Here is a 12896-nt window from a genome sequence, read left to right as displayed (position 1 = left end):
CTATCTTTTTTTTTTTTTTTTTTTTTTTGCGGTACGCGCGCCTCTCACTGTTGTGGCCTCTCCCGTTGCGGAGCACAGGCTCCGGACGTGCAGGCTCAGTGGCAATGGTTCACGGGCCTAGCTGCTCCGCGGCATGTGGGATCTTCCCGGACCGGGGCACGAACCTGTGTCCCCTGCATCGGCAGGCGGACTCTCAACCACTGCACCACCAGGGAAGCCCAGTTTTCCTGTCTTTAAATTATGAACAATAGTCTTCCTTCCTAAACTTTATGTAGGAATATGAGGATAAAGAATTTCAAGAATGTGAAAACTTTTCCCATAGGATAGATTCAGTGCTGAGGGTATTCATATTTAGATGAGTTTGCTTCCTTTAATGAAAAACCCAAAAAAACCCAAAAACTTCTTCCATTGGGAAACCAAAAGTATCCAGTATATGGGGGCATTAATAAATTGCTCAGTTATAAATAAAACTTAATATCTTGGCCCCAGTTGGAAATGAGATTAGAGTATAAACAGTTGGGTTTCTTTTAGGAAAACTCTGTCCTGGGCCCTGGGCTTCTTTCCCTGTTTGTTATTCCTGTTTGCCATGACAGGATCCCAGCAAGGGACATCTTGGTAGTCCTGCCTTTATTAGTGGAACACTAAAGGTCAGTCAGCATATGCCAAATTTAAGTGCTTTGTATCTAATTTTCTACATTGATCCATCAAAATGAAACTTCCATTAGACAGGGCATTGGCATTCTAAGATAATTTTCCTTTTTATAGATAAAGGAATAGAAACAGAAAAGAAAGTTAATGTGATATGTTCAACATCATATGGGATTGAAAATACTCTTGAGTTTCTAGTTCTATTTCCAGTTCTTTCCTAGGGGATATTGGGAAATGTATGGGAATGTCTTTGGTTGTCACACTGTGGGGCACTACTAGCATTGTGACGGGGAGCCAGCGATGCTAAACATTCAGCAATTTGATGGACAGTCTCATAGGAAGAGTTGACCCACCCAAAATATCCATTGCACTGTCATTGAAAAATATTGATTTCCCACCTGGACTTTTCCCTGGGCAGTCAGGTGTCCTTTTCCCTAGTTCTCTTTTCTTAATAGAAGTTCTTTTGTAAAATTAAGTCCTTTGTGTTAGAGTGGCATGTGATCAAGTAATTTCTCTGGAAATAACCTGGTTTTGTTGGGATTTTTTTTTTGTTGTCATGTTGATGGAAAAGGCTGGACAAGAATCCTTCCGTTCTATCACCCGTTCCTACTACAGGGGAGCAGCCGGAGCACTGCTGGTGTACGACATTACAAGGTGAGTCACATCTGGTGGGTGAGAGGGAGATTCTTTCCTCTCTCCTCAAAATCTTTTTTTTTTTTTTTTTTCCAAAATCTTTTTTATCTACTGAATCTAGTTAGAATGCTAAAGAGGAAAGGCCTCTCTAGTATTTTTCTTTACACATATAATTTTCCCCCTTTTCCCATACATTTGGAATTGCTTTGGCATTTTGAAATACGCCTTTGACCCACTTTCTTAACTTTTCTGCTGTAGGCGTGAAACCTTCAACCACCTGACCTCGTGGTTAGAGGATGCCCGGCAGCACTCTAGCTCCAACATGGTTATCATGCTGATTGGGAATAAGAGGTAAAATTTTATTTGTGTAAATAATAAGTACCAGGAGTCATCTAGGTACTCTGTGGACATTGGATCATTTGGGCCCTAAACTTTTTTAGTTTAGGTACATTTAGTGTCTCAGTTAAAAAAAAAAGAAAAAAATTATTGTGGTAAAATATACATAACATAAAATTTACCATTTTAACCATTTTTACGTAGATAGTTTTGTGGCATTAAGTATATTTACATTGTTCTGTAACCATCACCACCATTCATCTCCAGAACTTTTTCATCTTCCCCTACTGAAACTCTATTACCATAAACAGTAACTCCACATTCCCCATCCCACCAGCTCCTAGCAACCACCATTCTACTTCCTGTCTCAATAAAGTTGACTATTCTAGGCACCACATATAAGTGGAATCATACAATATTTGTCTTTTTATTACTGGTTTATTTCATTTAGCATAACGTCTTCAAAATTTATCCATATTGTAGCATGTGTCAGAATTTCCTTCCCTTTTAAGGGTGGATAGTAATCCATTGTATATATGTACCACATTTTGTTTATTCATCCATTGATGTACATTTCAGTTGCTTCTACCTATTGGCTATTGTGAATAATGCTTCTTGTCAGCATGGGTGTACAGATACCTGTTTGGGTCCCTGCTTTCAATTCTTTAGGGTATACACCCAGAATTGGAATTGCTGGATCTTATGGAAATTCTGTTTGATTTTTTGAGGTACTGCTGTATTGTTTTCCATAGTGGCTACACCATTTAACATTACTACCAACAATGCAACAAAGGTTCCAGTTTCTCCACATCCTCACCAACACTTGTTATTCTCAATAAATTTTCTAAGGCACCCATAGGCCAAAAGACATACCTAATAGTTTTGTCATTAAATAGATCTAAACAACATAACAAGTATTTTTGTCATAACAACTAACTGAAAAATGAAAAACATAAATTAAAAGAAAAAGAATTTTTTATTTCATTCTTAAATAACCATAATGACAGCACAGCTTCTCAAACCTTGGAATCAATATTGGACACTACCACTCTCCGTTCCAAATTGATTTTAGTGCAGGGTTTGCTTTTTGTCACAGCAACTGCCAAAAAGTCAGCTTCACAAAGCTGTGCAAATGTTGAATGGAATCTGTCAGGATCTGATGGTGACATTGCCAGTTATATCAAGCTTATAATTTATTTGGTGTTCTGATGTTGAGTGTTGCTGTGTTTCCCTTGAATATTTAAAGTAACCTGTGGCACCCTTGTGAGTTTGTAGTAGTGCCTAAGGTGCACCGTTTGAGAACTGTGGCCACAGACTAATTGTACTTTTATTGGTTCAACCAATTTATGGAAAACCTGTTATGTCTTAGATATTGTGCTAGACCCTGAGCGTGCAAGGTGAAAACAAAGTCCTGCCCCCATTCCCATGGAGCTTACAGTCAATGGGGACGTAGATATTGAATATAAAATGATTTGTATCTGATTACAAATTATGACAAATGCAGCGAAGGGGAAGAAAAAGGGCACTATAAAAAAGAGTACCAGGGTACTTTTTTTTTTTTTTTTTTTTTTTGGTACGTGGGCCTCGCACTGTTGTGGCCTCTCCCGTTGCGGAGCACAGGCTCCGGACGCGCAGGCTTAGCGGCCATGGCTCACGGGCCCAGCCGCTGCACGGCATGTGGGATCCTCCCAGGGCACGAACCCGTGTCCCCTGCATCGGCAGGCGGACTCTCAACCACTGCGCCACCAGGGGAGCCCCAGGGTACTTATTTTTGATTTAGAGTTGTAATTTAAGCTGGAATCTGAAGGATGTGCAAGAGTTCAGTGGGCAAAGATTTTTTTAAAAGGTATAAGATAGGGGTAACAAACTGTGTGAAAGCCTTAAACTGGGAAGAAGCTCGATAAGTTTATAATGTTGAAAGAAACCTGGTATGGTTGGACTAAATCAGAGGGGAATGGTGCAAGATGAGGTTGGAAAAGAAGGCAGGGGCCAGATCTCATCATGGCACTTACTGATCTGAGAGAGGAGTTTGGATTTTATTCTAAACACAGTAGGAAGCATTTAAGAGTTTTAAGCAGAGAAGTAGCTTGATCAGGTTTTAAAAGATCACCCTGGAGGGGAGCAAGGGTTGACGTGGATCTCGCCAGCAGCAGTCCAAGTGAGAGAGTGGTGGATTAGACTAGGTCGATGACACTGAGAGAGAGAAAAGGATGATTTTAAGGTACATTTTGGAGTACCTCGCTTTGGGGTGGATAGGGTATTTGGAGTGAAGGAGGAAAAGGTGTTAATAATGTCTTGGTTTTTGGCTTGTGCCATTTATGGAGATGTGGAAGCTTGGGACAGAATCAGGACATCTCATTTTGATGTACTTCTGAGGTGCCTTTTACACATCAGAGTGGAATTGAAGAATAGACAAATGGACAAACTGATCTGGGGCTTAGAGGTATGTCTGGGCTAGAGGTACAAATTTTGGACTGTTGCCATTTAGGGTTAGTTCTTCCCTGGTCTTCACAGAGCTGATGAATAATAAATCTACATTTTGCAGGTTTGTTGTTCTCTACTGGACTTACTCATTGATTTTTTTTTTTATGGTGAATAACTGGAATCCTCCCAAATGAAAATTTCCAATTTGAAAAATGAAAATCAGACAGTTCACCATTGCCTTATTCTGCAGCCTTTTTATCCTGTCTTGCATAAAGTCTTTCCATGCCACTTTATTTTTTCTCATTCCTTGGCTCTGTCTTCGCATCCTCAGTATCACCTAATTTTATCCATATCATTTTCTCTGAATCCCTCATTTCCCTGGTGGCAGGCTGCTACTTATTATACACATTAATAATGAGACTAGTGAGCATTAAGGCAACTGTGTTCTCCCTATTCCTGGCTCTCTCTCTTCTTGTGGATTAATTCTAGTAAAGAGGAAGACACTTATCACTATGGGATTTGACATCTATGACTTTTCTACTTTTCAGTAACTGGAATTTCCCCTTCCTCTTCTTTCCTTTGCTTTAACTGGATCTCATTCAAAAAAGAAGCATAGGGCATAGACCTTGAGTAACTAGGGGGCTTGCCTAACCTCTTATAAACCTTTTTCTGTGTAATAAGAGTAAGGTATTATCCTCAACCATGCAGCAGCTGTCAAGAATCTGATCTGAAGAATATTTTCCAAGAGGCTACAGAAATCAGTAACCCTATACAAGGAACATCATGCAGGATCTACATTCTTTATGGATTAACTGACAGTTGAAACAGCTATGGGATTCTTTTAGAACAAGAGTTTCTTCTTTCACTTGGATCTTTTTTTAGTTTTCTCCCCAATTAATCTTTTGCAGTGACTTAGAATCCCGTAGGGATGTGAAGAGAGAAGAGGGAGAGGCCTTTGCTCGGGAACATGGACTTATATTCATGGAAACGTCAGCCAAAACAGCCTGCAATGTTGAAGAGGTACTATTTGGGAAAAAGTAGGGAAAGTTTTCAGAGATTATACCATATCTTTGTCCTTTTATTCAGAATTCTCTTCCCTTATAAGACATGGGTAAGAAAAGGATGTCTTATGGTCATAGTGACCATATGTCTCCCTTTAAGGGAATTTTTCCATTTCTTTTTCCTTGATTCCTAAGGCTTTACTTTTATATTAGATAACATTAATTGGTAAGTGTGAATTGACACTACTGTTACTTGTAAATCAGTAGAACTAATGGATTCTACTTTAGTCATTCTTAAGCCTGATACTGACTGTATCTTTAGTAACTAACTGAGAAGAGAGCATGTTTGTTTTATTTGCAGAGGGTGCCAACCTAGGAACCCTAGGTATATCGTGTGTCAGTACCAAAATACCGTAGAATCCCCTTTTTCTTTTTGAAACTCCTCTCAATGGCTTTTACAGGGCCTTTGGGGGACCGTCTGTATTTTTATTCCAGTCTCCTAATAGTTCCTAATTCACCTTTGAAATCCAAATAGGAATAATATTTGTATTCTCTTTTCTTAATCTCTCTACCTAAACTTGAGCCTAATACTATGGTTTATGTTTCCTTTAGGCCTTCATTAACACAGCCAAAGAAATATATAGGAAGATCCAGCAGGGTTTATTTGATGTCCACAATGAGGTGAGATAGGGTGGGGGTCTGACAATTAACTTTGCTTTGTCTTAAACAGGATAGGAAGCTCCCTAGAATGTAAGCACTTCCTATCTAACATGATAGTATTTGAAGCTATGCCAATTCATACTTGATTTTTTTTTTTTTTATGTAGGTACACAGAAACCTGTCATCCTTTTCGTTTTTTCTCAAGTCTGAGACCCAGAATGCTTAAAGAGATTATTAATTGGTGGTCTAAAAGGTTTATACATTATGGGAGATTTTCTTTTCAAACTCAGTTTTTTACTATTCCAGAGCTTGGGGAAGTGTGATTCTTAATTGCTCAGCACGGCCATTTCTATAAAGCAAATTTGGGGTCAAAACAGAAAAAAGAATTATATGCTAATATGCTGCCACTTCTCTTTTACCTCCTCTTACTCTTACCTAATCACATCCTGATTCTGCACATAGCTATGAAACTTAAGTATAACAGTCACTTTAAAAATGGGCACAAAAGCCACTTCTAGTCATCGATAATACCAGAGCTGGTCATCTCATCTTCACTGTCACAGATTACTGTTCCACAGCAGTCTGGCTAGAGTGCATGGTTACCTGCCAAGGCCATATCTACTTCTAGAAAATGTGATTAATGATTTCTCCTTTTACCCCTCTCCTTTCTCCCACTTAACTTTCACACTGAGGTGGGAACTACTGCCTCTTTTCTTCTACAGGCAAATGGCATCAAGATTGGCCCCCAGCAGTGTATTTCAACATCAGTGGGACCCAGTGCCTCCCAGCGGAGCTCTCGTGACATGGGGTCCGACTCTGGCTGCTGCTGAACATCTGGCCTGGACTCTTTTTTCCTTCCTGGAACAGCTTCAGATCAATAGGCTTAAAGAAAGAGGTCTTACTTGCTTTGGCTGAGAAAAGCCTCTTTTTAAGGTGTGATGTTTTTGCCTTTCCACTTAAAGACCAGGGGAGAATTTGGGCCCTTATTGACCTGTCCTTCTTCAGGGACGTGAGCATTCCCTATAGATTAGGGCTCTTTTCATCCTTCTATTTTAATTTCTAAAATGTTAGGATCAAAGCTGATTGTCATGGTAGTTCAAAAATAAATTCTTTTATAAGCATATACAATCTACTCCCCACCAAGAATTAGTAACAACGGTCTAGGACCTTCTGCTTGAGCACTTGAGATTACTGGGATCCGGCTGGCCTTTTGACCGTAGATCCTCAGTCTTGGGATTTCATTGAATTTTTTCACTTGCCACGTCATAAGATGTGTTGCAGATAGCAGTTCCTTCTACTTGAACTGCTCAAGGATGCTGAATACTTCTCCATCATCCCATTGCTAGTTTCTCTGTCTTAGAGTAACTACAAAATTTTGAAAGCAGTGGAGTTGCTCCTGGACCTGTAGCCACTTACTATCATTACCTAGAGAAAACATCTTTGCCTGTTCATTTTGTTTTAGGGACCAGACCTAACATTAGTAAGTCAGTGTCTTTCACCAAATAGACTCCTGCTGTTTCCTCACACACACTTCTTAAGGAGACCTATTTAGACTTTCTACTGTAGTCAAGCTAATCTGCTTACTGGACATGACATATTTGCTTCCACTCCTATGCCTTTGCACATGCCCTACTCTCCACTGACATTATATTCAAAGTCCACATTTTTTTCCTTCAGAACGCCTTCTTCGACTGACCTAGGGACTTCTGAACAATTATTGACATAGTACCTTTTAGCTTTCATATATTGTTTATTCATATGTATATTTATTTGTATTTATGTTACTTTGTAAATATGTTTTATAGTAGCTTTGTGTGTGGAACCTGTCTCCCCATGTAGGTTGTAAGCTCCTTGAGAGTAGGAACCGTGTTAAACCTTTTAGTTTTGTAAACCGCTTCCTCCACCATTCCTTCACAGTGCCTAGTGCTACTCCTGTGATCACTGAATTTGACTGACATACCTAAAGACCTGGAACAGGTTTATCTTAGGCTGCAGAGGAAACAAAAGGCCTTAGAGTCATCTCTTTGTAACTCTATCTCAATCTCTTCCACCTGCTTACCCTGGATTCTGTACTGCTCTTCTTCCTCTCCTTTCTCTCCCTTCCCTGGCTCTTCACCTCCATTCCATGCAGCATACACTAAGGCTGCCTGCTTCCAAGCAGTCAAATGAGTGGATACTTCTCCAGCCATTCTCCTTTTCAAGAGCATATAATACTATCCTAGTCAGCTTTGCCTTAGCTTCACTCATCATGCAGCCTTCTGGGCCAGTTGCTATATCATTTTGACTTGATGTCCCGTTCTCTTCCACAGCACTGAGGTCTCGTGAATTTTCCTCATTGTTTTTGTTGATGATGAATTGTTTCATAATTAAATATATGCATGTATCCAAGCTACTGGCATTTCGTGTGTCATTTCTGATTGTATCCCAAACATAAGTAGATACTCTCCTTCTAGGGAATTGTATCAAAGGTATTGGAAGAAGCCTCCTTAAGATACATTCATTTTATACAGGATTCTGCCCCCAGTAGTAGTGGTATTATTTAATAGTGCACCACAGGAAATTGGAAGGCATTTGGAGTATTGCTTTGATTATCGTTTGGTTTGGTTTTGTTTTTGAAAAATCCTAGCTCATTCTAAAAGGGATTGAGGCTGTTGAATTTGGCCTGCCCCCTCACACCAGGGACAAAACTAAAGTAAATATAACAATAGTTTCTGTACAGGAGTTTTCCTTTACCAACAAAAAAAAACCTTTAGTGATTGGGATGAATCAGAGCACTGATCAGAGATAGCATTCTGCCTAGAGCTGCTGCTTTCAGAGTCATTAAAGGATACCATTTTGATATTTTAGAGTGTATCTTTTTGATCTGAATCCCACATCCAGTTATTTTATCCAAACCACTGATAACCTATACTCAGGTATTTCACCAATTTTAGGGAAGCATGAGAAACAGAAGTACCTGGGCAAATTCATGACCTGTGTTGATCATTGCTGATGTTCTGAATGAAATGGTCATGAAGAATTACAGAAAGTGGATCTCCCACTCCCATGTGAAGAATAGTAGTTATAAGATAATATGGGTGTTGGTTGGTTTTTGAAGGCCAGAACCATTGGAAGTCATACTATTTATAGCAGTCTAAATCATTACTATTTATAGATCATTGCAGATAGCAGGCACACCCATTCCCCTTTCTATAATGCCTATTAACTGGTTCTTTAGATAGTAGGTTTATTTTGTACCAAATAAGCAGAAGGATAATAGGTTCTCATTCTAGAAACTTAATAATTAAGATCATATCTGTCTACGCATTTACAGACAAATATATTGTTCTGGTAAGTCCTAATACTAACATCAAGTTTAATTTGGCCAACAGATTTTGTTCAATATACAGAGAAATGTATTTGGCCAAGTCTTAATCACTTCTGCGATAAAATACTGATTCCTGTGACTCCTTAAGGTCTCTGAGCTCCCACCATGTATGACCATGCAAAATGTTACTCCTTGAGAAATTCCTTTAATGATACAGAAAGACTCCCTTCACTCAATTCAAAAAAACAAAAACTTGTAGCAAGTTGTAATAGCAGTAGAGATTTAAACTAGAAAACGTGGGGAAAATCTCAACTGAGGGCAAGAGAATTTCACCTACACTAAAATTATTAACAACTTAAACGCGGTTATTAGAACATTACTCTGCAGCCAATGTTTCTAAGGCAGTCTCTTAATGCCCCTCCTCCTTGCATATAATTTCACCTTTAAGACAAATGCCATCTGTAGTCACAGGTAGTTTGGGTCTATTGATGAACTTAGGCCTTTAAAAAAAAAAAAAAAGTTGAAATTCTTCCCTGAATCCTGTTCATATACAACTGACTAGCATTACTCCGTACCGTCAAAGTCAGAACACTGGAAACCTTGCACGTGAAGCATAAGGATTAGAAGCATCTAGAATAGATGCATAACCTATGTTGATCTTATGCTGATATCCTGAGGAGTGAGGTGTCTCCAAAGGATTATCCCAGGAACTCGGAAAATCCACTCATTCCGAGAATGCATTTTTGCTTCTTTGATTTGGTCAAGATCGCTTCCCTCGTATGAGAGAGGGTGGGGGCTGCCTCCAAGCGCATTCAGCACTATTCCAGATTTTCTCCCCATCGTGACTGAGGGATACTCTGATCATCTAAAGGAGAGTACATGGGGGCTGCACCTAAGTAGTCCGACAGAACGCCGAAAGGGACTTCAAATTCCTTAAGCACTCCTTCCTCCTCCCCGCCCTAAGGCACCAGCCCGATCCAAGATGGCTTCCCAGAAACAGGTAACTAAACGTTGTTTTCGTTTAGAGCGCCCCCAACGGCGGGGATCAAGAAAAGATGCCGAGAGATCTGAAAGTCCGTGAACTGAGAGCCGTCAGAGCCGACCTACCGCCAAATTTTATTTTCAATCAGGCATATTTGTGGTTGCCTCAGCCTTTTAGGCCCTCCCACCCTCAAGAGACTTCCTGGATGGCACTCACACTACCCTGCTGGAAGAGGCGGGGAGTAGGCCCTGCCATTGGTGGGTGGGAGCGTAGGTGGGCGGAGCGAGGGAGAATGGACTACTAGCAAGCTAGATTGAGCCGAGGGCTGGCCATGCTCCGCCGGAAGGCGCCTTGTTCTCCGAAAGGGTGAATTGAAACGCTGGTTGGAAAGGAAGCACCAGGACTTGTTCAGGTAGGCTTTCCGCTCACGCCCGCCGCTCATTGCTGGTCCAAGAGTCTTTGCAAAAGCTGATGCTCTTAGAATTGGCTTCCATAACTCATTCTCCTCCTCGCGCCCCCGCCCTCTGCCCGTCCCCCAGTTGTAAGGGATCAGGTGCTGGGTGATGCTCTGGACTGAACCATTCTCCTTTGTGAGAGGCCGGGGGAGAGGGCGGCTGCCGGGCCGTGGGGCCCGAGTCTGGCCGAGCCGCGAACGGGGCTGCGCCGGCCCCTGTGAAGTTTTTAGGGCTTGTCATTGCATTTCTGGGTATCGTGTAGATTTGAGGCAGCTCATTGTTCTCTTTGCCCCTTCAGAGGATGGAAAACTCCCCGGCTCCGTTTGGTTACTCCATACTTTGGACTCAGAAGTGGGAGGTTAGGGATTTTTTCTTTTTTTTTAATTGCTTTTTTTTTTTTTTTTTTTTGCATTTTAGCAATAAAGGTGGGTAAGAGAGCATGGGGTGAACCTGTGCAGATTGTTTTACATTCTTAGGTGTAATTTCTGTGGATCTTTGGGAGAGCAGAGCAGGCTTTTGGACGTGTTCAGAGATGTGGGAAGAGAGAAGCTCAAGCCTTACATCTCCATTGACAAGTCTGCAGAGCTCACTGGTTTTCTGTTGCATTATGTAAACTCTTAAGTGCCAGAAGACCCCTCCCCCTACCTCGGAGCGAATGCAATTTCTTTATTTACCTGTCTCTAGTGTCGCAGGAAATTTCCCTGCCATTGCAGCAGCTGTGCAAATGCAGCATTTCCTACCTTTTAAGGGTCAGTCCTAAATGATTAAGGTCTTCAAGGAAGGGGTGAATAGTGGTGTATAGATGTTTAGTGGGCCAATCTCTTTTCAATGACTGAGCACAGTGAGCCAGAAGTCGAAGACTTAGAACTTGATGTCTTTTTCTTTTAAAGAATAGACATAGCGGAACGCCCCAAACACCAGAGAAGCTGCATTATCTGTCTGCTACACCCTACCATCACACTAGCATCCACAGATTGTTTACTCTTCATGTTGTTCTGAACCTGTCAGTTCAGTTGGGGATTCTCTAACTGGTTATCCTTAGCATCACGTGAGGTCCTATCTGGTGTGGGGCACTTTAGGTGCTAGAAGGTGAGTTTGTGATTTGAATAACGTTCTCTCTTAGTTCATTAGATAACGTCTTCTGCTTAGGAATTTCTTTTGTATTAATCAACAAATAGTTGTCAGAACAAACTGTGGTCAGCCTCTTAGGGCCACAACCTGGGAAGCTTCTCATTCCAAGTATTTTGGACTATCCCACCTCTTAAAAGAAAAGAAAAATTATGATAAGGAAAACAACATTTTTCATTTGAGAAGTCAGGTCGCAAGAGCGGTATGCCAGTGGGTCTGCAAGGCAAGATGAAGGACATTGGCCAAAGAGAGGGTAGCGCAGTGTGTGTAAAGACAGGCTTGGGGGAAGGTTTAAAACTGCAGTAGTAAAGGAGTAGTGGATTGGGATAAGGGGTTTGATGGAGCAGTGCATGGGTACTTGCACAGTTGTCACCTTCCCCATGTGTGATCCTATCCTGTGCATGTGGCCTTTTGAGTGTGTCAGTTCCAAAATTGACAAAATCCATTTAGACATGGGTAGAAAATGATAGAAATAGAAATCTGCTGAGCTGGTTGTGAATCACCAGGGAACACAGATCTTGTATTTCCTGGGACAGCCTTCTCTGCAGCACCCGCTGGGTGATGGGGTGGAAGAATCTTGGTATTGTAACCACCACTTCAGTTTTGCTTGTAACAAGAAAAATTTGCCACTTTATGTGAAGAGTTGAGTTTTTGATAGGTAAGGTAGGATGGCGATGGGGCTTAGTCTTTAAAAGAAACCATTGTACACCTCTCCTTTGGAAAGGGTGCAGTATTTCTGGGCAAAACTACCTCTTAAGATTAATTTGTGGGTTCCAAGCATTGTGTTTGCTTACTGAAAGAATGAGATTTGATATTCTCATTTGTGTGGAAGGACTGTAACATCTTCACAGCGTTCAGATGAATACTAAATGCTTTGAAGATATTGTTTGTCCACAGTCCTGCAAGGGTTAAGCTATCTTCTGAGCTTAGGTTTAGCCTAATACCTGAGGAATAAGCAGAAGACAAATATTTTTCTGGACCCTCTACCCTCACCCCTAGAAGTCACTCCACTTCTGGAGTTGCATTTGAGCCAGCCCCTGATCTGTAGGTCTTTGCTCGACCTACCCTTGCACTACTGTAACGAACTTAGTATTTACTATTTTACTTTTAGCATTCAGTCCATTTGATAGACTGTCGTTTCTTATCTTACTCAGTTTAACTTTTTGTATCTCTTCTTTAATTAATTATTTATTCTCTTTCTCCCAGAGTTGGTGCTCTTCCCTTCCTTTCATCCTTCTGTTACAATTTTGTTCACTTTGCCTTTTGTTTTAATTCACCTACATTGTCCCTTTTTTTTTTTTTTTTTTTTTTTTTTCTTCGGT

General features: G+C 40.8%; 2 protein-coding genes across 3 annotated transcripts in view; both read left to right on the top strand.

The window, feature by feature from the left end:
* RAB2B (RAB2B, member RAS oncogene family) overlaps positions 1-8096 on the top strand; it is a 17162-nt gene extending 9066 nt beyond the window's left edge. Inside the window, exons 4-8 of one of the 2 annotated variants that reach the window (XM_007104804.2) lie at positions 1220-1302; positions 1540-1632; positions 4950-5061; positions 5655-5723; positions 6425-8096. In XM_007104804.2, coding sequence (XP_007104866.1) covers positions 1220-1302; positions 1540-1632; positions 4950-5061; positions 5655-5723; positions 6425-6532 — 465 coding nt within the window. In that variant the 3' untranslated portion in view covers positions 6533-8096. Of the gene's footprint in view, positions 1-1219; positions 1303-1539; positions 1633-4949; positions 5062-5654; positions 5724-6394 lie in introns of both variants that reach the window. The other variant, XM_028495600.2, reaches the window with a different exon arrangement.
* A 2219-nt stretch (positions 8097-10315) lies between these two features.
* Positions 10316-12896, top strand: part of CHD8 (chromodomain helicase DNA binding protein 8) — a 58441-nt gene continuing 55860 nt past the window's right edge. The window contains exon 1 of the mRNA XM_024133773.3: positions 10316-10403. The gene's annotated coding sequence lies outside the window, so the exon portion shown is untranslated. The remainder of the gene's footprint in view (positions 10404-12896) is intronic.

Source organism: Physeter macrocephalus, chromosome 11, assembly GCF_002837175.3.
Source record: "Physeter macrocephalus isolate SW-GA chromosome 11, ASM283717v5, whole genome shotgun sequence".
Lineage (NCBI taxonomy): Eukaryota > Metazoa > Chordata > Mammalia > Artiodactyla > Physeteridae > Physeter > Physeter macrocephalus.
The sequence above is the reverse complement of the archived record's forward strand: the minus strand, read 5'-3'. Positions and strand labels throughout refer to the sequence as shown.